The 24,128-nt window shown below is 36.8% G+C and overlaps 1 protein-coding gene across 12 annotated transcripts in view; it reads left to right on the plus strand.

The window, feature by feature from the left end:
- Positions 1-24,128, plus strand: part of MTHFD2L (methylenetetrahydrofolate dehydrogenase (NADP+ dependent) 2 like) — a 134,956-nt gene that overhangs the window by 4,729 nt on the left and 106,099 nt on the right. For all 12 annotated transcript variants that reach the window (XR_007401754.1, XM_049093057.1, XM_049093062.1 and 9 more), the window contains 2 exons: positions 10,621-10,805; positions 11,605-11,727. Coding sequence is in view for 11 of the 12 variants with exons in the window: in XM_049093057.1 (XP_048949014.1) it covers positions 10,621-10,805; positions 11,605-11,727 (308 nt within the window). In the remaining variant the exon portion in view is untranslated. The remainder of the gene's footprint in view (positions 1-10,620; positions 10,806-11,604; positions 11,728-24,128) is intronic.

Here is a 24,128-nt window from a genome sequence, read left to right on the forward strand (position 1 = left end):
ATAGTCACACAGAGAGAGAGAGAGAGAGAGAGAGGCAGAGACACAAGCAGAGGGAGAAGCAGGCTCCATGCACCGGGAGCCTGACGTGGGATTCGATCCCGGGTCTCCAGGATCGCGCCCTGAGCCAAAGGCAGGCGCCAAACCGCTGCGCCACCCAGGGATCTCTGAAAAATAAATTTTTACTGGTGTTCAGTGAACCTTTGTGCTAAGCACTTTGCTGAGATTTTTTGTTGTAAGTATATCCTTTTATTCTCAGAACAGCTGAAATAGACTATTACTATTCTTAATAGATTGGGTAATTGAGGCTTAGAGAAACTAAATAACTTGTCCAGATTAATAGTAAATAAATAGTGAAGACAGGGTTTGGCTCTATCTATAAGCAATTTATAATTGTTGACATACCTCACTATTTTCCTCTTTTTGAAAATTTATTAAATTTCATAGAAGTTTTGTGAAACAAGAAAGCTTATTTTGCATATAAATCTTAAAAGTTATTGTGTCAGATTCCCTTAATGAAGGGTATTTTTTAACTTGAGACTTTATGGATAGATTACTCGCCTGTAACAAACTTAGCATATTCTTCAGTTGTGAATGTTGGCAACAAATCACGGTAATATTAGCATTAGTTGAGATATTGCCAGTAAAAACCACAGATACTTAAGTATTACAGTATTTGATGTAGAGATATCAAAATATCATATACACTTACCACTACTTTGTTGTTGTGGTAGTTATTAGACCTGCCACTGGATGATCCTCTTAATGCTTTAGAAAAAAAAAGTGATAGCAATATTTCAATAAAACTGACTGCCTTGTAAACCTGTGTATTTTACATTAAATATTCAAAAGATTATTTTGATAAGCTGTCCATATGATTCAGCAGACTGCCCAGGGGTTCTAATGGTACAAAACTTAGCATCTAAGATTCTGAAAAAAGCGGAAATATTTAGGTAGCTAATGTTCTATTTTACAGGTTAAGGGACCTGAAAGAGAAATTGCAAAATTGAGTCACAGAATTATGCATAATGAAAAGAACTTGTTTTTAGGTTATGCTTTTAGTTACAAAAGTATAATTTCTGGTAAAATAACGTTAAGGTATAAGTATAGAAATTATGTGAAATGAAATGTTTTTAAAATTCCATAAACTTCACATTCCTAAATATTAGTCACTTTCAAAAAATTTATTTACTTCAGAAGGCTCCCTAGTACTAGAGTAGAGACATTTCTACTCTTTAATTCAGACTCAGAATCTCCAAGTGAGGCCCTAAAATACACAGTGATTAAGCGATGGTATGACCTGCAGAGAAATTTGAATTGCTAATGATCATATTAGACTTTTTTATCTTGATAGATCATAAACCAGTCCATTGCAGCCCTAATTTAAAAAAGTTGTGGTTGAAAATGAGATTGAGGGGATCCCTGGGTGGCTCCGTGGTTTAGCGCCTGCCTTCGGCCCTGGGGTCTCAGGATCAGGTCCCACATCGGGCTTCTTGCATGGAGCCTGCTTCTCCCTCTGCCTGTGTCTCTGCCTCCCCCTCTCTCTGTGTCTCTCATGAATAAATAAATCTTTAAAAAAAAAATGAGATTGAAACCTAGATGCAGAAGCAAGATACCAAGAATACAAATTAAATATACTGCTGATCCTGGGTATATTTTATTTGTTGTTATTTTACTATTTTACGAAGGAATATTTTGATACCCCAGAAAAGTAGTGATTTTTTTTCATCTATTTACTCCTTTACTATAGTTAAATACATTTTGTTCTAATAACCATAGATTAGAATGATTGCAGTTTATTTCCTGGAAAATATGGAGAAATCAACAACCTCATGGAAACAACACTAAGTGAGGTTTCTGGTCTCATTTGCTCCTGGTTATTTGAGTATATCACCATCTGTCACTTAAAAGAGCCATTTTTGCAAATCAGCCAGTGAACTTTTAGCCAAATCCTTTTCTGTAAATTAAACAGAACATTATGTAGATAAGGAAATTGCATTCAGAGCAGTTAAGTGTCCAGCCTCATTACAGCTCCCATCTACTAAGAAAGACTCCACTGGAAATGTAAGCAAACAGGCATTTATTTGGGCAATTAGAATTGCAATTTGGGAAACCCAGATTCAGGTAGAAAGCTGACTCCTGAGAAAGACACAGAGGGGACAGAATTATAAAGGCTAAAGGTTACGAGTGTAGTTCTCATTTAAGTCATCAATGCAAAACAGATTGAAACTAGGTTAACTCGGATTGGCTGGGTTAATACTGAAATGAGGGATTTGAGGTGAGGAGGTTAAGTCTAGGCTGAGGGCTGTAGCTGGCAATAAAGTTGAGTTCCTCCAGTGAGGGCTTGCATAAATTCCTCCTTCCTACAGCCTTTCCACCCAATTTAAAAGAGACTTTTTTAGACTTGCAGGCTCCATTTTAAAATCTCCTTTTACACTATTAATGGTAAAGTCAGGGCTGACTTACGGCTTAGAATAAATAATTTGTAATGCATTATCCTGCCCTAATACTCCCTGCTCCCCAAACTCCCAAAACTGATTTATTGCTTTTTAATGAAGCCACATTTAGTGCCAGCCAGGCAATGGGGGGAGAATACTGAAAGGGAGAGCTCTTTGTCCTGCTGCTTTTGGGGGTCACTTGCAATATTACCTATTCAGAAGATGTCACCTGAGCAAGTAATGACAGGGTGCATTGTGTGAGTAATATCTAAAGGGTCGGTAGTCCAACTGGCTCAGCGATTGGCGCCGTCTTCAGCCCAGGGTGTGATCCTGGGGACCTGGGATGAGTCCTGTGTGGGGTTCCCTGCATGGAGCCTGCATCTCCCTCTGCCTGTGTCTCTGCCTCTCTCTCCGTTTCTCATGAATAAATAAATAAATAAAATCTTAAAAAAAAATCTAAGGGATCAAATTGCACTCTTGGTGTATATTAATGGCAATATGACTATAATTTTTTGATCAAAAAACATTTTTAAGAGTAAAATGAGACATTAAAATAATGAAAATTACATATTTGGAATATTTTACTGACTTACAAATATTTTAGGCCCTATAAAAGAGTCCTGTTCAAAACTTTTTCAACATTAACATTTTAAAAGGTAATTTATATCCTTATACATTAAAACCATTGAAAAATTTTGATCTTAGTTTTGTATTAATTTTTTTATGTTAATTATGTGACTACTAACTTTCAACATGCTGAATTCTTGGTACTTATTGAATCAGTTTCTTAGCTGTTTATTTAATACCTTGACATTGATCATTTCCTGGAGAAAATCTTTTTTTAAATTTTTTTTTTAAGATTTTTTATTTATTCATAGAGACAGAGAGAGAGAGGCAGAGACAGAAGCAGGCTCCATGCAGGGAGCCCGATGTGGGACTCATCCAGGGTCTCCAGGATCACGCCCTGGGCTGAAGGCGCTAAACTGCTGCACCACCGGGGCTGCCCTCCTGGAGAAAATCTTATGCTTAATTTAAAAATTAAATATGCTACAGTTTTTTTCTTAAGTTGGAAATTATTCTTTAGACAATGTAGTTTTAGTTTTCAGAGTACTTTTTCTACAGATACTAAAGCACCTATTAAGCTCAGAGCAAACTTCTAAGTGGAACATCATTTCAATTCTAGTTTTTTAAATATTGAAATAAGATATTTTAGCGTAAATATTTTCACCATTACTGTCTTTGTGTCTCCTTTCTGAATACTTCTCTTTGACAAATACTTATGTTAAATGTCATCACATAAGTTGTTTCTATCTATGCCTTTTAAAATATTTTGCCGTGTTTAGATGTGCTAAAATTATAGGTCTTTTTAATTATATGCCATTACATTCCCAAATATAAATGTATTCAGTGAAAAGTAGCTCCATCAAAAGATTCTTCCCACAAATTGGTATATTTTATTTAGTTTTATTTTTTAAAGATTTTATTTATTCATGAGAGACAGAGAGAGAGAGAGAGAGAGAGAGAGAGAGAGGCAGGACACAGGCAGAGGGAGAAGCAGGCTCCCTGCAGGGAGCCCGACGGGGGACTTGATCCCCGGTCTCCAGGATCATGCCCTGGGCTGAAGGCGGCGCTAAACCGCTGAGCCACCAGGGCTGCCTAAATTGGTATATTTTAAATTAGGATTATAGATGTATTTGTTTACTAAGGTACCCTAAACTAGATGGTTTAAAACAATGGAAAATTAGCCTCACACTTCTGGAAGCTAGAAAACTGAAATCGGGATAGTGTGGAGCTTTGTTCTCTCCTCTTCTTGCTGGCAATCTTTAGTTTTCCTTGGTTTGTAGTTTCATAAACTCCCAATCTCTGCCTCTGTGGTCGCAGGGCCATCTTCCCTGTGTGTCTTCAAATGGAGTTCTCTGTGAATATCTCTGTGTCTTTTCTGATAGGGACGGCAGGCATATTGGATTAAGGGCTCACTTTACTTCGTATGGCCTCATCTTCATCCTACATCTTGATTATATTTGCAAATATCTTATTTTGAATAAGGTCACAGTCACAGGTACAGAGGATTCAAATTTGAACACATGTTTTTGGGAGACATAATTCAGCCCACAGTAGACTTTCAGAATTGCTTTTATGTTGTTCAAGCCTTTGTTCAGTTCTTATATTGCTTCTCATACTTTTGAAGGGATACATTTCTTCCCTTGCTTTTGAAGGGACACATTTCTTTTTATAAGCTTTGGTTTCAGGGATTACGATTCACTAAAAGTTTCAGATCTCAAGTCCCCTTTCCACTTGGTGTTTTCTTTGAATGTGTTGATTAGCAATTTCCAACAGATTTTGACCAAAATGCAACACTTTTCGGACTTTAGATTAATTTACAAAGTAAAATTTCAAACATTTATTTCTAAAATCTGACATAGGCAGTGAGGAGAGTAAATTCTGCCATAGTAAAATAATTTTTTTATATTCAAAATATAATAAGGCTTGCAGTTTAGTTACAGTAACTGGATTTATGTGTACGGTATTTGCTAATTTTGGTTTTGATTTACATTTTAGATAATAGTAGCTTATGACTTGTTTGCACATAGCTATAATTTGTGCCGTGACCCATTTCGGGCATATATGTTTCACAGGTTTCTTCATATTGAAAGTGACTGGCCCCCTGTCAGGAATATAGAGTGAGGATTCCTGCTCTGGGAGTGATGCGGGCCTAAAGAAGTTCTTTTTTTTTTTTCTTTTTTTTTTTTAAGATTTTATTTATTTATTCATGAGAGACACAGAGAAGCAGAGACATAGGCAGAGGGAGAAGCAGGCTCCCTGCTGGGAGCCCCATGTGATATTTGATCCCAGGATCATGTCCTGAGCCAAAGGCATGCACTCCACCCCTCAAGAAGTGGTTCTTAACTGAGGCTCAGCAGAACTGCTTTATACCTGCTTAAATACAATACTATGGGATTTTAAAATCTAGTCTATAGAGTCTCAAGAAGTTCCTGGCAATTTCTTAGCCAGTTTGTTTCATCAGCTGAATCCAGTTGTATTCTATGACAGGAATTTTGCCAGAGTTTGCACTTCTTGTGCAAACTAGAAGCAAAACTGGTTGAGTTTTTCATTAGAATTAAGAACTTTTCATCAAATGTAATCAAAAGAAGTGAAAAGACAAACCACATAATGGTGATACTTGATACACAAACCTACCTGACATGAATGTGTAAATAACTACTACAAAATAGACACAGATTAATATTTCATTAGAAAAAGGGTCAGGAGTGATGAACAGGCATTCCAAAGGAGAGGAGCTCCAAATGGCCTATTAACCTATAAGACCTTCAACCTTTAGTAATTAGGAAAATGCATATTAAGACCACAATTAAATACCATTGAACTAATTGGTTCAGTTAAAAACTTTGACAATACCAAGGAAGTAGAGCAATAGAAACTATTGTACACCACTGATGGACTTGTGAGCTAGTGCAGCAGCTTTGGAAAACAAGTTGGGACACAGCTGAACACATGTATCCTATAATCAGCAATTCCATTATGGAGTGTATACCTTTAAGAAACATGCATATATTGTATTTTATAGATAATGTTATATCTTCAATGTTTAGAGTTACAAACATTGGTTAATAAAGGAAAGCAATGGAATTCTAAACCCACATTTCAGGAAAGTGCTTAACTCTGGGAGAGGATAGGGTTTGGATGGAGAGGGTTACAAGATGATTTTGGTGATTGTGGTGATACCTTAAGCTGGGTTGTAAGGTTGTTAATTGTATTATTTTTCCTTTTTATACGTTTTATAGGTACTTTCAGTTCTCTTCTAAATATAGTTCAATAATACCTCTTTTGATAACATTTAAAAAAACATTTTAAGATGGATAAATAACTAGGGACACCCACTGGTGGCTCAGTGGTTGAGCGTCTGGCTTGGGCTCAGGGTGTGGTCCCAGGATCCTGGAGTCCCAGGATCAAGGAACCTGCTTTTCCCTCTGCCTATGTCTCTATGTCTCTCATGAATGAATAAATCTTAAAAAAAAAAAAAAGATGGATAAATATCTAGAATACCGTCTCACCATTTTACATCACATATTCCCTTTTAATCTTTAGTCATATGCAGGCACATTTTGACAATTAAAATTATGTACCTACAACTTTTCATCCCATATTTTCACTTAACTTTATGCAGAATGTGTTCACATATTGCTGTTTTTGTAGTTACTGTTTTCAGTGGTGCAGCGTAAGAATTCCAACAACTTATAATACAGTGAACAATTTATTTTAACTCTGGTGATTCCACAGGTATTTAATAAACACATACAATGTGCGAAATACTCTTGGGTAGTAAGAAAATGGTAGTAAATATAAACTTCCTGCCCTCCAGGCTTAGAGCATGGTGTGTGCATGTAGGGGTGTGAGGCAGTGGTTTTCACAAGGGTTTGCTATGTGATAGAAAGGTCAGGGCAGGGTCCTGCAGGGGCTCACAGCAGAGGCAGTTCCCTGGGGCAGATGGGTTAGAGAACATTTCCCAGAGAACTTTCCAAGCTGAGACTTGAGGAATGTGTGGGAGTGAAGGAGGAACAGACTTGGTAGGACGTTGGGGAGGTCAGAAGGAGTAGAGTTTCAGAAAGAGGGAGTAGTGTATGTAAAGGCCCAGAAACACCCTGGCACAGTCAGTACATTGAAATGCAGCTGCTGGGCAGCCCGGGTGGCTCAGCGGTTTAGCACCTGCCTTCAGCTCAGGGCCTGATGCTGGAGACCCGGGATCGAGTCCCACATTGGGCTCCTTGCGTGGAGCCTGCTTCTCCCTCTACCAGTGTCTCTCTCTCTCTGTGTCTCTCATGGGTGAATAAATAAAATCTTAAAAAAAAAATTGAAATGCAGCTGCGTCTAATGTGGGACTTGGTGAGCATAGTGTTCTTTAGCAGTGAGGTAAAAGAAAGCTCAAGCAAGGGGCTCGTAAGCTACAGGAAATTTGAGTTTTAGTTAAAATTCCCTTTGCTCAATTTTTCCAGTCAAAAGTATTGGAGTTCTATTTGTCTTATGTTCTTGTCCTCACACCTTACACCCAGTCTCAGTAAATCCAGTGGTTCCAGCCTCAAAATTAACTCAGAACTACCCTCTTTGTCCAAGCCACCATCATCTCCTGCCTGGGATACCACACTAGCCTCTGATTGGTACCCCCACTCCTCCCTTGTTATCATAGAGTCTCCCCACATTTTAACCAGTTAGGGAATAATGAAAATCGGGTAATAGCATTCTGCAAAATCACCAAATGGCTTTCTGTATCACAGTAAAAGCCAACATCCCTTTGAAGGTCTGCAGCACCTTATGTGATCTGATGCTCCATGACTTCTCTGACTTGTGTCCTGTCCTGGTACACTTGTTTCCACCTTGCTGTTCATTAGCCATGCCAGGTATGCTCCTGCCTAAAGTACTTACTATGCACTTCCCTTGGCCTAGAATTATTTTGTCCTGATACCTTCATGACACATTCCCTCATTTCCTTCGATTATGATAAAATATCACCTGATTAGTCAGAGAAGAAACACCTAACCCGTCCATATAAAATGACAACTCTCTGGGATGCCTGGGTAGCTCAGTCAGTTAAGTGTCCAACTCTTGGTTTCAGCTGAGGTCATGATCTGAGAATCATGAGATCAAGTCCTGCATTAGGCTGGCACTCAGCACAGAGTCTGCTCGATATTCTCTCTCTCCATCTCCCTCTGCCCCTCCCCCTGGGCACTCGCAAGCTTTCTAAATAAATAAATAAAATCTTTAAAATGATAACTCTGGCTTCCAGATACGCCCTTTTCCTCTGTTCTTCACATGATATGTTAAATGATATGTTAAATATTTGCCTTAAAAAGATTTATGTCTTCTTATAAAAAAATAAAAAAGCTTACCTCTTCTTCAACTAGGATATAGTTCCCATAAAGGTGGGCAGTTTGTTTTTTGTACTGTTACTTATATTTCCAGTGCCTAGAATACTGCCTGGTAGATAGAAAGTTTTCAGTGTGTATTTATTAAATTGATAAACAGTAGGCTTATAGTGAGGAGTTTTAACCAGGGAACTGGCATTGTTAAATTTGGAAAATCACTCTGGCTATGTGTGGAAAATGGGTTGGCAGAGAATGACTTGAGTCAGGGAGAACCCTAGCAGCTGTATGCTTCTATGGCTGAATATTTGCACTATTATTGATATTTAACATTTTTCAAAAATGTGCATGTTGAAAGACTATGCAAGCTAAATAATGAATGTGTTTACTAGTTCTTCCAGCATATGGACTGAAATGGGCATAGTGAGATACCACCACGTAGCCACTTGCAGTCTAAAATTTGAAAGACCAGCCATATGAAGTTATGGCAAGTATGTGGTGCAACTGGAACTCTCATATACTGTCTGTGGAAATGTAAAATGGTACACCCACTATGGAAAACAGATTGAAAGATTCTTACAAATGTAGACATATGACCCAGCCATTCCACTCCTGGGTATTTGCTCAAGAGAAAATATGTACTTACAATGACTTGTATATATGTGCATACCGTGCATATGTGCATACAATGACTTGAACATGAATGTTTATCACAGCTTTATTTGGCACTACTAAAAACTGGAAACAACGTAAATATCTATCAACGACTGAACAGATAAACAAATTTTGATATATCCATACAATGGAAAACTACTCAGCAATAAAAAGAAATGAAGTAGTGCTTGCTTCAGCAGCACATCTACTAAAAAAAAATGAAGTTTTGATACATGCAACAACATGAATGAATCTTAATTATGCTGAGTGAAAGTAACTGGAGAAAATGGACCATGTAATGCATGCTTCCGTTTTTATAAAATTTGTGATAATATAAACTAATATATAGTGATGGAAAGCAGATCAGTGGTTGTCTAGGGATGGGGAAGGGAGCATGGCAAGGATGGGGGAATGATGAGATTACAAAGGAGTACCAGAATTCTTTTGGGGGTTTTGTTTATTTGATTATGATGGTAGTTTCCCAAGTATATACATAGAGTAAAACATCCAATTGCACACTTACTTTAAACATGTGCAGTATATATTATTCAGTTATACTTCAATAAAACTTACAAAATTAGGACAGTGGAGCAAGATTGATACACTGAATTTGCCATGATTTTCTTTGCCTTGAAAGCTATGAAATTCTAGTGAAAAGTAGAAACAAAAGTTGAGTTTACTTACAGTTATAGAGTCTAGTTATGATTGTATTGTCTAATCAGTTTATTTGCTTAGTTAAATTGTTTACCTACAGTAAGGATTATTTTTAAAATATACTTTTGTGTTGAACTGAAGAAGTGGTTTTCGAACATGGTCATGCACAAGAATACCTGTGGGAATTTGTTAGATGTACAATTTCCAGCCTGTTCTGAATGATGGGGGTGGGAATCTTCAACTTCAGCCAGCTTCCCAGGCAGTTTTGGTGTATGTTTCCATAGACCACATTTCAGAATCACTTCTTAGTAGAACAATGTTCACGTCAAAATTGTATGAACCCGGATGGACACTACGGACTGCTAGTGCCAGATTGAAGTGGACTATTCTTCTTGATATATGTATGTGTATATGTATATACACCAGCCTCTTAGAAAGGACAGTTGACTTATTTGGAAGGGGCAGCAAATTTGCATTTTGTTTGGGTTGGTTGATATTAATGATGCCTGCCCCCGTTAGAAAATAAAAAGAGTACAGGTACTAGAAAGAATTCAGGTGCCATAAGGTTTCCTTTTCTTATTTTTTCTCTTCTGCTTCTTCCCCTTCCTCCTTTTCCTTTCTTTATAATATTCATTGACCCGCATTTGGTGTTTGTGTAATAATCATATGCTACATACAGATGTTGCTTCCACCATCTTTCAATAGTGAAAGGACAAGGGCAGCAGGAAGGAAGAACCATCTTAGCCTCTATCAGGTACCTTAAAAAGAAATGGACACACAGTAAGAGCAACCTTAATTCACCACTTTTAAGTTTGAAATCATGGGGAGCAAGAGAGCCCTTTCAATATACGCATTGCTCTGTGCCTTTTTAGGGATTGATATATGGTTGCTCACTCGGAGAGTCATAGATGTGTTACTCATTCTTGGACCTTATACCTTTATGTGACTGAGTGTTCCTTATTGTACTTTTAGTGCTCTATTTATTCTTTTGTTTTCCACAGACATGATGCCATTATTATCTCAGGAACTGAAATGGCCAAACAAATTCAGAAAGAAATACAGAGAGGTGTGGAATCATGGATTTCCCTTGGGAACAGAAGACCTCACCTCAGTATCATCTTAGTGGGCGATAACCCAGCAAGCCATACGTACGTCAGGAAGAAGATCAGAGCCGCCTCTGCTGTAGGTGGGAATGCATTTTAGTTGTTCTTTTTACTAAATCACGTGTTCTTTTTCTTCAAAGTCTGATAATTCTCAATGATAATTGTCAAATAAGTGCTATTTGAATAGCATTTATTATTATTGTTATGTTAGACATTAGTTACCAAGGTATATGTTCATTTCTTAATCTTTTTCTTCAGCTTTCTTACTGAATTAACTCATTGTGATTTTGGGTCATATGGTGACATGTCAGAGGAACACTGCACATTTAAAGGGCCCACTTTTAGGTACAGCAAATGGAATGTAGTCAGTGGTATTGTAATAGGATTGTATGGTGACAGGTGGTAGCTACACTTGTGATGAGCACAGCAAAATGAATAGATTTGTCAAAAAACCATATTGTACACCTGAAAACTAAGTAGTATTGTATGTCAACTATATATTTCAAGTTTTTTAATTGCCCATTTTTATTATATTTGCTTGAATCAGATAATAAACTTGGCCAGTTCACTCTGCTGAACTTGGCCTGATAGTGGTGGCAGTAGTATTGGTATCTTTACTGTATTCAAATCTACTAACAGTAGCTTATTACAAATAAATGCAGTGGGATGCTGGGCCAAAAAATGCATGTGAATCATGAGAAAGCATCTGTGCTATTTGAGAAATCCTTTTAATGGTGCTTTGAACATTATGTTTGTAGAAGGATTTTTCCTTCCAGTGGGACAGGAGCAGAGAAAACCAATTTGCATACCACGTAAGACACCATTAATGAAAAGCGACATCTTTGTTAGTCCAGTGACTCTCTGTATTTGTTTTTCTTCCAGGTATCTGTAGTGAGATCATTCTAAAACCTAAGGATGTTTCTCAGGAAGAACTTTTGGACATAACTGATCAATTGAATATGGACCCAAGAGTCAGTGGTATATTAGTTCAGTTGCCACTGCCAGGTACATCAGGCGCTTCTATATGTCTGCTTTGGTTGTAGGTTAAAGGGCATCTTTTAACATTGTATCATGATACCGCAAGTAATTTAGAAAATAGTTCATCAAGGGACTAGCTGCTATATTAGCAATCTTCTTGTCATTTATAGTTTTTTTCAACACTGTGAAATATCTCTGAGAGTTTCTTTAGTGCGATGCTTTACACTGGTGCCACTTACTCTGGGATGCTGTCCCCTTTTGGTCACAAGAACCTTCTTCCTTTGTGTGAAACAGTTGGCCCTCACTAAGCCCATGTGGCTGCGTAGCCACACCGCTCCAAAGGGCAGCATCAACATTCCAGGTCACTTAGTTCTTGGACAACCTAATCCCATTCAGTTAGAATTCTACTGAAGTGACTTAATCTTGTTTTCTGCATTTGTAGTTCTTACCTTCACGTGGACCTGGGCTTCTGCTGTCTTTGCTTTGTTGTTGCCATTTTCAGACCTTCTGTTCCCATCTAATTTCACTTCCAGCACCCCCACATTTTGTTTCATAGTTGCCCTGTCATCTTTACAGGTTTAATTCTTTTTGTCAGATGTCATGTGAATTGATCACTGGGAGACACTGGCAAGTATGATTTGCTGTTTATGTTTGAGCGGAATAACAAATGTACAGTGGCCAGTCATCAACAGACTTGTAAAGAAGTGACATGTTGCGCGTTTAACCTGATGCTCATCTTTATTTACATAGCAATTTGTAGACCAGAGGACCGGCCGCTCTTATGTAATTACTCACAGTTAATTTTACCACTATAACTACATTTGAACTGTGTTATCGGATGTCTAGTGTTATTTAACTAAATTGTGGCTCTGAAATTCATGCATATTTCAGCTAAGTACAGTGAGGACTGCCAGCATACTATAGATTACAGTAGTTTTGAGTTCTGTAAATTTTGACTTTCAGAAAGCAGAAGCTGAATGGTGCTATGGAATGGGATCTTTGTAGGACATTAATATTATACTGTACCCAGCAATATAACCTGATGCCTTAGTATAGAACTTTTGTGCTATTTAAATTGTACCAAAAATACATATTTCTGATTCTTGTAGGGGTTTATTAACATCACAAATCTTTCCCCCAAAATTTGGCAGTGGGCTCACATCCAATTGTTTGGCTCATATTTAACAAGTCTTTTTTTTCTACTGTATTTGCAAAGCAATCTTGTTGTAGTTTGTAGTTTTTTAAATTTCTCCCACTTCTATTTGTACTGAATTCAAATAGTTATAGAAAACATGTCACAAATTTCCCAATTTCCAAATATAAAACATTAGATTTAGTTTGTCTTAAAAATTAAGTTCTTACCTGTAGAAATTTTATACCCTTTTTGGGCAACCTTTCTCATTTGGCAAATTTATTAGAAAATTGCCACTAGATGGCACTGTTGATGTGTCTGTACTAAAACTGCTTAGTCCTGTGTTCATTTAGTGAGAAGAGTAGAGGCAAAGGAACTGTGGTAATAACAAATATCTAGATGCTCTAAGAAAGGACAATCTCTATCTTGCTGCAAAACCACTAATATATAAAATAATACTGGCTAAAATTTATTATATTAAGCATTTATTCTCAAGCACTTTACATTTATTACTTCGTTGAGTCCTCAATAATGGGAATGGGAAGAGGGAGGTTTCATTTTACTAATGAAGGATTTGAGGCACAGAGAGGTTAAGTAACTTCCCTTAAGGTCACTGGAGCTGGTAAGTAATTGAGCTGGGATGTGATTCCAGAAAGACTGCTTCCTCATGCTCTTCCTCTTAACCACTATGTTACCCCTCACCAGCATATCAGTGTTAGCTAGTAAGTAATGTCACATACCGTGTGGCAAGTATTTCTTTATATGGATGGTTTTATCTAATTCTCACACAGCCTTGTGAGTAGGAATTATCTTCTTTATTTTATATATAAGGAGACTTGTCTATATTACTTACCCTACTTAATCTATATTATACTTGGACAGATGGTTTGTTGATTGATAGAAAAGTTGGCTAAAGTAGGAAATCCTAAAACAATGCATATTTGTATTATATTGTATAATCTATTATAACATATATCACTTAAATATTTATTCATCAATCTTTTGATGTGGATCCACAGCTCTTTGGAACCTACTGATTAGAATTATGAATCATCTTCTGGCATTAATAATACCTGTGATTCATTGCCTCTCATTTTCAGTTTGAGGTGAAACTATCTCCGTGAAAATTCATATTGATTTTTTAAAAAAGATTTTATTCATCTATTCATGAGAGACACACAGAGAAAGACAGAGGCAGGGGGAGAAGGAGGCTCCCTATAGGGAGCCCGATGTGGAACTTGATCCCAGGACCGCAGGATCAGGCCCTGAGCCAAGGCAGACAGATGCTCAACCACTGAGCCACCCAGGCGTCCCTTCATATTGATTTTTAAAATATCTCCCAATCTGGGGTGCCTGGGTGGCTCAGTGGGTTAAGCATCCAACTCTTGATTTTGACTCAGGCCCTGATCTCAGGGTCGTTGAGATCAAGCCCCACATCAGGCTCTGCAGTTAGCTTGGAGTCTGCTTGAAATTCTTTCTCCCTTTCCCTCTTCCCCTTCCCCTACTTGTGCTCTCTAACTAAATAAATTAATTAAATACATAAAAAAAATCTCCCAATCTTCATGATTGTCTTGTCCATATCTAAATCCTTACTAATTCATTTTAGTTTTCAAGAGTGTTTCCAAAACATTCAATTTATTTTTTATAGAAATAGCAACTGTTTTTCTTCTCACATTCCTTGTCATTTTTTATACAATTTTTAATTAAATTACATATTTTACTGTGAAAGAACTAGCAAAAAAAATGGATTAGGAAATATACAGAACTGTCTTTTGATTATCATAAAAGTAGTTTTCTTAACTGCTTTCTGATTTGTTCAGCAAGCCCTGAGCATCAGCTTCTGTGTTTTGCAGAAGAAATGGAACTCCTTTAGTCATTTTGGTAGGCTAGTTATGTGGAAGTAGGTTGAGATAGCTCATCCCTGTCCAGGTCTTAATAAGATTGTTACAATGAATAAGTGAAACAAAGAGCAAATGAACAAATGAAATGATTCTAGTGGATAATACCTCCAGTTTTCAATCATTTGGCTAATTATGTCATGATTAGAAATGGGAGATTATTTTTCACAATTTGGGGCAATATTTGAGTAAAAGAAATTCTTTTTTTTCTTTAATTTTTATTTATTATTTATGATAGTCACACACACACAGAGAGAGAGAGAGAGAGAGAGAGAGAGAGAGGCAGAGACACAGGCAGAGGGAGAAGCAGGCTCCATGCACTGGGAGCCCGACATGGGATTCGATCCCGGGTCTCCAGGATCACGCCCTGGGCCAAAGGCAGGTGCCAAACCGTTGCGCCACCCAGGGATCCCAAGTAAAAGAAATTCTAAATTAGAATTATTCTGATGTCTCAGGGCAAGTTTGCATAGATTAATCAGAGTATACAAACAGCTTCCAAGCATCTCATTTGGACAAAACCCAAAGAAATAAGATAGAATTCTGCCCTATTTGGTGGTATTGAGTCTGTCTTAGGCCAGCCCCCTTTTTATGTTTAGAGGCTGCACAACTTTGGTCAGGATTGGAAGTATTTGGGATATAATTGTGTATCCACAGTCATACAGCCTGGATGTTTTTCCTATAGCTGATCCTCAGACTTTGGAGAAATAAAGCCATATACAATGCTTTCCTGTTCCTATTCTGACTGTAAGCAGTCTGTCAGTATCAATAATTGGGCATTTTGCCAAGGCCACAAAGATATCTGATATTCATGTTCTGTGGATTTTTTTCTCCTAATCAGGTAGTTTTTGCTTTTAGCTTTTATTGAGTAATACCTACTGAAGTGATATTATATTAAAAGTTATGTCCTTTGTAGGGTATGTATCAGTATGTAATGTGAAGAAAAGCTAAAATAATGATCTTTAAAAATTGAGAGACATTTTTTTCTACTAAAATAATGAAAGGGAAATTACAATATCTAGAATCTTAAAGCACACTGGAAATTTGCTATAAATATTTGTTATAGTATGGGATTTGGTACAGGGGAAGTTTGGTTTAAAAGCATTTCAATTAAATGAATTGTGTGAAAGCAATCAAGTGTAAGCCTATAAAACAACAGTCACTTAATGAGATTTTATTTATTTATTTATTTATTTATTTATTTATTTATTATTATTATTTTTTTTACTTAATGAGATTTTAATGTGATATTTTACTTGACAACTATTACTAGTATTAGTAATTGCAAATATTTACCATTTACTGTTGGCAGACACTGGTCTAAACTGCTTTGATATAGTAAATCATTTAACACTCACAGCAATTCTTACCAGTAGGTGCTATTTCTTTTGGTCAGTGGCTTAAAGTTAAGGATAGTAAGTGAACCAAGAAACTTGTATAAGGTTAGGGAGGTAGCGAGTAGCAGAGCAATGCTGGGAGAATCAGTGATAGTATCCTTTCAACCATAATCACTGTCCTAAGATGGAGACTGCAGGGCAGGTGCCAAGAGAGATGCTTGCTCATTTCCTCTTGTTTTCTTGCTTCCTCAAGTCAACTTTTCACCTATTTTTAAAACAAAATCATTAGATAGAATGGGAAAACTTATTCCATCTTATCTTTTTCTAAATAGTTTTTCAAATGTTTCCCTTCAGTCATTCCCTTTGAATGTTAACATCTTCCAAATTATGCAAGGGTATTAAACAGAGAAATTAGAATGAAATATAGGATTAAATTTGGAGGGATTGAGTAAGAAGGGTTAGAGTTTGCTGTGGAGATTTAACAAAGATAAACTTTTCTAATAATTAGTAGGCATCAAAATGGGGATATTTACCTAATTAGTAAGGATAGAGGTATATGCACTGCCTAAAACTTGTTCAGAGGAAAAAAGTCTTGCCATAATTGCTTTTCTTAAAAGATTGTGCAGTTTATGTATGCAGAATACTTGTTGCTCTATTTTTAATGTTCTTGACAAGAGTGGGAGATTTTCATCACTGGACCTCTTCATGTTTGTAGGGCCATTTATTCTGTTTATTTCTTTTTTTTATTTTTTTATTTATTTATGATAGTCATACAGAGAGAGAGAGAGGCAGAGACACAGGCAGAGGGAGAAGCAGGCTCCACGCTGGGAGCCCGACGTGGGATTCGATCCCGGGTCTCCAGGATCGCGCCCTGGGCCAAAGGCAGGCGCTAAACCGCTGCGCCACCCAGGGTTCCCTATTCTGTTTATTTCTAACTGATTTCCAGATTTTGCCTTGACCTTTGTTAACAACATTTTCTCTCTTTCTCTGGGGAGAGAGCCCAGTTCTGTGTTTGAGTGTTCAGAACAATTCCACATGGAATATTTTATTACTTTTTTAGTAATATGTTTCCTCTGCTGGAGTGCTAGTTCCACCAAAGTAGGGAGAATATTGCAGTCAACATTTTATTCTGAATCCACTCTGTATTATGGTAGCCTTTTAGTGAATGTTACTGCTGGAATGAATGAACCTTCTAGTTTCTCAGCAACTGCTTTTTTTTGTTTGTTTGTTTTAATTCAAGCCTCATTCTTCTGCATATTTTCTAAGAGTTGTGTATAAGTTCTGACCCTGTTCAAGATTTGATGAGGATCTTCTGTCTCTCCACCCCTGCAAGCTTCCTATAGCTATAGTATTTATTATACAGAAGACACGCCAAGATAATGTATATTTTATTTCTTGAATAGAGCTTTAGCCTCTGACCCCTTAACTATATTGGTTATCTTTCAAACATAGAGCCGACTTCTCTCCATCCTTCAGGTCTTAGTTTAAATGCCACTGCCTCACCGAGCCCTTCCCAGCCCACACCCTCTGAAATTATTTTAATTCTGCTTTTTTCTGTTTTAGTGTTGCCTTTCTCAGTGGCAGAAAAAGTTCTCCAAAATCCACATGCTCCTTTCCATGTCCCAGCTTCTCAGAGTAACTGGGTTGGGGCCATGTGACTACTTTCCACTGGACTATAAGGGGAAGTGACTTTTTTTGAGCCATTTCTGGACTGAGTGGCTAAAAGCTACTGCGCTCCACTCCCACTCTTTTTTTTTTGTTGCAATTATCACAGAAGGTAGGTGTTACAAATGATAGTAAATTATAAGAAGGAGGAAAGTGGGATGCTTGTGGAGCTTTACATGAATAAGAATTAAGTATCCTTTCATAAATGACTCAGATTTCAGATTAAAACTCACACACACACACACGTACAAATTTGATGACAACTATAAACCCACTGACCTAAGAAGCTCAACAAACTCCAAGCCCATGCAATATGAAGAAAACTATACCAAAAAACAATCAAGTTGTTCAAAAGCAGTGTGATAGAAAAAATATTAAAAGTAGCAAGGAGAGGGCACCTGGGTGGCTCCGTGGTTGAGCATCTACCTTTCATTCAGGTCGTGGTCCTGGGATCCTGGGATCAAGTCCCACATCAGGCTCCTCGAGGGGAGCCTGTTTCTCCCACTGCCTGTGTCTCTGCCTCTCTCTCTCTCTCTCTCTCTCTCTCTGTGTGTCTCTCATGAGTAAATAAATAAAATCTTTAAAAAAAAAAAAAGAAAGTAGCAAGAAGGGGAAAATCCCATTAATATATTTGGTACTAAATACTTATCTTAGAAAAGAAGAAAGATCCCAAATCAATAACCTTAGCTTTCACCTAAAGATACTAGAAAAAAAGAGCAAGTTAAAACAAAGGAAAGACAGAAAAGAAAATAATAAAGATCAAAGCAGAGATTAATATGATAGAAAACAGGGACACCTGGGTGGCTCAGCAGTTGACCGTCTGCTTTTGGCTCATGGTGTGAGGATCGAGTCCCACATCAGGCTCCCTGTGTGGAGCCTGCTTCTCCCTCCGCCTGTGTCTCTGCCTCTTTCTGTGTCTCTCATGAATAAATAAATAAAATCTTTAAAAAAACAAAATAGAAAACAAATAATGAAGAAAATGAATGAAACAAAAGCTAGATGGATCAAAGCAAAAGAAGATACAAATTACTAATATCAGGAATGAGAGAGAGAACATCACTACAGATTCTAAAGCAATTAAAAGGGTAAAAGAGGTGGCTCAGCAGTTTAGCGCCACCTTTGGTCCAGGGCGGGATCCTGGAGACCCAGGATCCAGTCCCGCGTCGGGCTCCCTGCATGGAGCCTGCTTCTCTCTTTGCCTGTGTCTCTGCCTCTCTCTCTCTCTGTATCTCAAATAAATAAAATCTTTAAAAAATAATAAAAGGGTACAAGGGAATATTTTGAACAGCTTTATGCCAAGTAATTTGAAATGGACAACTTTCTTAAAAGACACACACTGCCAGGGCCCATTTAAGAAGTGGATAATGTGAATAATTCTATTAAAAAATTGACTTTTTAGGTAAAATTCATTCCACAAAGAAAGGTCCCTGTTCATATGGCTTCACTGGTGAATTCTACCAGCTATTTAAGGAAAAATAATGCTCAAAAAGGAATGAATACTCTCAAACTCTTTATATGAGGCACCATCACCCTGATATCAAAACCAGACAAAGACATTACAAAACAGGAAAACCATAGGCCAGTATCCTTTATGAACATAAATGTAAAAGATATTAACAATGTCTAACAATACCTAAAAGGGATCATTCTTCATGACGCTAAAAGGATTTTGTTCTAAGAATGCAACATTGCTTTAACATTAGAAAATCAAACAATTAATCAGTTAACAAACTAAATATGAAAATCATATGAATATCTTGATAGATATAGGTTAAAATATTGAATAAGATCTATCATTGATTCTTGATGAAAGTTGTCATCTAACTAATAATAAAGGGAGTGTTCTCAAGCTGATTAAGGGGCAAGTATGAAAAATTTCCAGCTGGGACACCAGGGTGGCTCAGCCGTAGAGCGTCTGCCCTTGGCCCAGGGCGTGATCCTGTAGTCCCAGGATCAAGTCCCACATCAGGTTCCCTGCATGGAGCCTGCTTCTCCCTCTGCCTGTGTCTCTGCCTCTCTCTCTCTCTCTGTGTGTGTGTGTCTCTTATGAACAAATAAATAAAATTAAAAAAAATTTCCAGCTAATGTCGTAGTTGATCATGAAAGAATTAATGTTTTCCTCCTGTGATCCAGAGGAAGTAAAGGTCCACTCCTGCCATTTGTGTGTGACACTGCACTGGAGATTCTAAGTGGAGCAATAAGGCAAGAAAAAGAAAAAAGGCAGAAAATACGACTGTCTATGTATAAAATCCAATGGCACCTAAGTAAAAGACTACTGATACTATTAAGTGATTCTAGCGAGGTTGGAAGATAAAAGAGTAATATGTTAAACACAATTGCTGTTTTGTATATTAGCATCAAATATCAGGTATTAAAATGAAAAAAATAACATCAAAAAATGAAACTGTTAGGCATAAATTTGACAGAAGATCTGAAAAACCTGTACATTGAAAACTGTAGAACACTCCTAAGAGAGATGAAGTAAAACCTAAATAAATGGATCAATATACTATGTTTATAGATGAGAAAACTAAGTATTCTTAAAATGTCAGTTATTTTTACATTGATTTGTAGATTCAAGGCAATCAGAAATCTTAAAATTAAAAGGTACAAACTTCCAGTTTTAAAATAAATAATTCATGGGGATATAATGTGCAGTGTGTACTAAAATTATTAATACTATATTGCATATTTGAAAGTTACTAAGAGTAGATCTTGAAAGTTCTCATGAGAAAAAATGTAACTGTATAGTGATGGATGTTAACTAGATTTGTTTATATACATATATTTTGCAATATATATAAATATAAAATCATGTACAACTGAAACTAATATAATGTTATAGGTCAATTGTACCTTCATAACAACAAATTTTTAAAAAAGACTATAAAGCTACTACAATAATCAAGGCAATATAGTATTGAAGTCACCCAGATTAATAGAAGAAATTAAAAGTCCAGAAATAGATTCATACCTATATCAACATCTGAGTTTTTCCAAGGATGGGAAGACAAATTAATGCAGAAAGAATGTGCTTTTCAACAAAAGGTACTGGAAAATTAGACTACTTATGGATATGAAACAACAACTTGATAAATTAGACGTTATCAAAATGTAAAACCTGTGTTCGTCAAAAGATACTGTTAAAAGAAAGAAAAGGTAAGACACGGACCAGAAGAAAGATTTGCAAAGCATATCTTGTATAATGTATAGAATATATAGAATATGTGAAGAATTCTCAAAAATCACTCTCAGGAAATTAAAAACAACCCAAGTGAAAAAAGCCCAACTCCTAGCCAGAATAATGTAAGTCCTTTTGTTCTTAAAACAAGAAAAAGCTGAACAAACTAAAAATCAGTCCTTTTCTTGACCCATCGGAGAACTGAGGTTGTAGGGCAAACCACTATCCCAAAATCTGGATAGAGGTAAATCCAGAGAGTCACAACCAAGATCTACTCCCATTGAATGGAAGCTACTGGAGCTATAAACTGATAGGAACACTTAAATGGAATTTTGATGAATTTTTGGAGGCAGAATGTGTATTAGCATAAGAATGAGAAACTCCTGAACCCATAGTTTTGGGTGTGGCTTTCAGCAAAAAAAATCACAAGGCATGACAAAAGCAAATGAAAACAGTCTGAAGGAACAAAACGAGCATCAGAACAAGATTCATATATGACATCGATTTTGGAATTATTGGACAGGGAATTTAAAATAACTTTGATTAATATATTAAGGGCTCTCATGGAAAAAGTAGATAACATGCAAGAAAAGATGGGCAATGAAAGCAGAGAGAGGGAAACTCTCAGAAAGAATAAAAAAGAAATGGTAGAAATCAAAGCTACTCTAACAGAAATGAAGAATGCTTTGATGGGCTCTGTTGCAGACTGGACATGCCAAGAATTATACACTTGAGAATATGCCAGGAGAAACTTCTCAAATTGAAATGCAGAGAAATAAAAACGGAAAAGAATAAACCCCAAAACATCGAAGAACCATAGGACATTTTGAAAAGGTATAGCACACATGCAATTGGAATTCCAAGGGAAGAGAGAAACAGGGCAAAAGAAATATTTGAAGTAATAATGGCTGAAACTTTCCAAAATTAGTGACCGACAACAAACCACAGAGAACACCAAACAGGATAAACACCAAAATCATTGAAAGATTTAACAGACACTTCACCACAGAAGACATAATTACATGAGTAGATACTCAACATAAGTAGTTACTAGGGAAATTCAAATGGAAACTATAATAAGATACTATTACACACCTGTTGAAATGACTGAAATTAAAATGACTACTGACCATACCATATATTGGTGAGGATGTATTGCTGGTGAAAATGCAAAAAAGGTTGACCTTGAAAATAGTTTGTTAGTGTCTTAAAAAGTTATACATATGTATATACTATATGGTGCAGCCATTCTGTGTCTTAAGTATTTACCTAAAAGAAAAGCAAACACATACTGATATAAAGACTTGTATATGCATGTTCATAGAAGCTTTATTTTCTTATAATTCTGGAGGCTAAAAATCTGCAATCAGAGTGCCAGCATGGTCAGATTTGGGAGAGTTCTCTTCCTGTCTTTTGTATTTTCTGTATCCTCACATGGTGGAGAAAGAGAGCAAACTCTCTGGTATCTCTTTTTATAAGGGCACTAATTCCATCATGATGGTTCCATCCTGATGACCTCATCTACACCTAATTACTTCCTAAAGGCCCCATCTCCAAATACTATTACATTAGGATTTGGGGCTTCAGTATGTACATTTGGGGGGACACAACTGAGTCCATAGCAAGTGGTTACCTATGGTTGGAGGTTAGGGGACAGGAAAGAGGGAGGGAAAGGGGCTTGAGAAATTCCAGGTGGTGGATGTGTTCATTGATTGTGATGGTTTCACACGTATATACATATGTGAAGATTTATCAAATTATATACTTCAAATGTATACAGTCTCTTATATTCAAATATTCTTAAGTAAAGCTGTGTTTAAAAAAACAAATCTTTTAAGAATGCAAATAAATGCAATGGAAGTGTGTGGAAAGGAAGTCAAAGGACTGATAAGCACAGGATGTAGGATGAAGTTTCCATTAAGTTGGAGCAGTTGATTGTATTGTGTGCTTAAATATAGATTACTATCAAGGCCATAACTTTTGTTTTGGGTGATGGATTTGCATATGCCTAGCTTATTGTGAAAAATAATTGTTTAAGGTTGGACCGCACTTGGACCAATATTGAGATTGTGTCACAAGCCATGAATTATGATGTACCCAATTGATGCATTTGAGGCTTACTCAAAGAAAAAAGGCCAGATTTCTAACAATATTCTGCTCAAATCCTTTGTTACGTGATTTGAGTGTTTACATAGAAAAAAAAGCCATCCCTATGATAGCATTTTCCATTTTATTTATTTATTTATTTTAAAGATTTTATTTATTTATTTATTTATTTATTTATTTATTTATTTATTTATTTGACAGAGAAAGAGAACACGAGAGAGAATACAAGCAGGCGTTGGGCAGAGATAGAGTGAGAATCAGGCTCCCCACTGAACAGGTAGCCTGGTGCGGGGCCTGGGATCATGATGTGAGCCAAAGGCAGATGCTTAACTTTAAAAAAAATTTCTTAACAGGTAATATTTTTATCAAAGAATTTATATGCAAGCTCAACAGTGGAGGTGGGTTCTCCTGCATGTGGCTATGTTAACCAAGTGGTGGCAGCATTGAGTAAGCAGTGCGGGGGGGGGGGGGGGGGGGGGGGGGGGGGCGGGGGGGGGTTTGTTTTATTTTTAAGACTAATGGTTTATACTGGAAGCCAAGTAAATTACTTTGGTATGATTTACATATTAGTACGATTCATTGGTCCCTATCGCCATGTACGTCTCCTTATTTATTCCCAGGTAGAAACCATTTCAAGAGGTCACCGAACTCTATAGAACTACCCCTTTGTGAGCAATTGCTATCATAGACAGGTTATATCATGTAACTCAAGATGCCTGAGTACTCTAAAGCACCTTCAAAAATCCAGAATTTTTGGGAACGCAGTGATTACTTCTTTTCCTTTTTTCCTTTTTCTTTTTCCTTTACTATGATGTCCTTATCTATTTTTGAGTGCATTCAACATTGATAAAAAATTTACCGAAATCAAAAAGCTCTTCAAAACATCTGAATATTTCTTCGTAGAAAGTCTTTTGAAAGATCTGTTCATATGATTGCTTTCTGGCCCTCTTCATTCATCTACCAGTTCATACAATATTTACCTAGAATCTAATCTGCATATGACTGTGCCAGGCACTAGGGGAAACAGGTAGTTAGAAAACAGTTGAGTCTAACCATCCTCGCAAAGTTTGCAGGCAAGGTCCCCCAAACACAACAATCTCTTCTTTCCCCTT

The sequence above is a fragment of the Canis lupus genome, chromosome 13 (assembly GCF_003254725.2).
Source record: "Canis lupus dingo isolate Sandy chromosome 13, ASM325472v2, whole genome shotgun sequence".
NCBI lineage: Eukaryota > Metazoa > Chordata > Mammalia > Carnivora > Canidae > Canis > Canis lupus.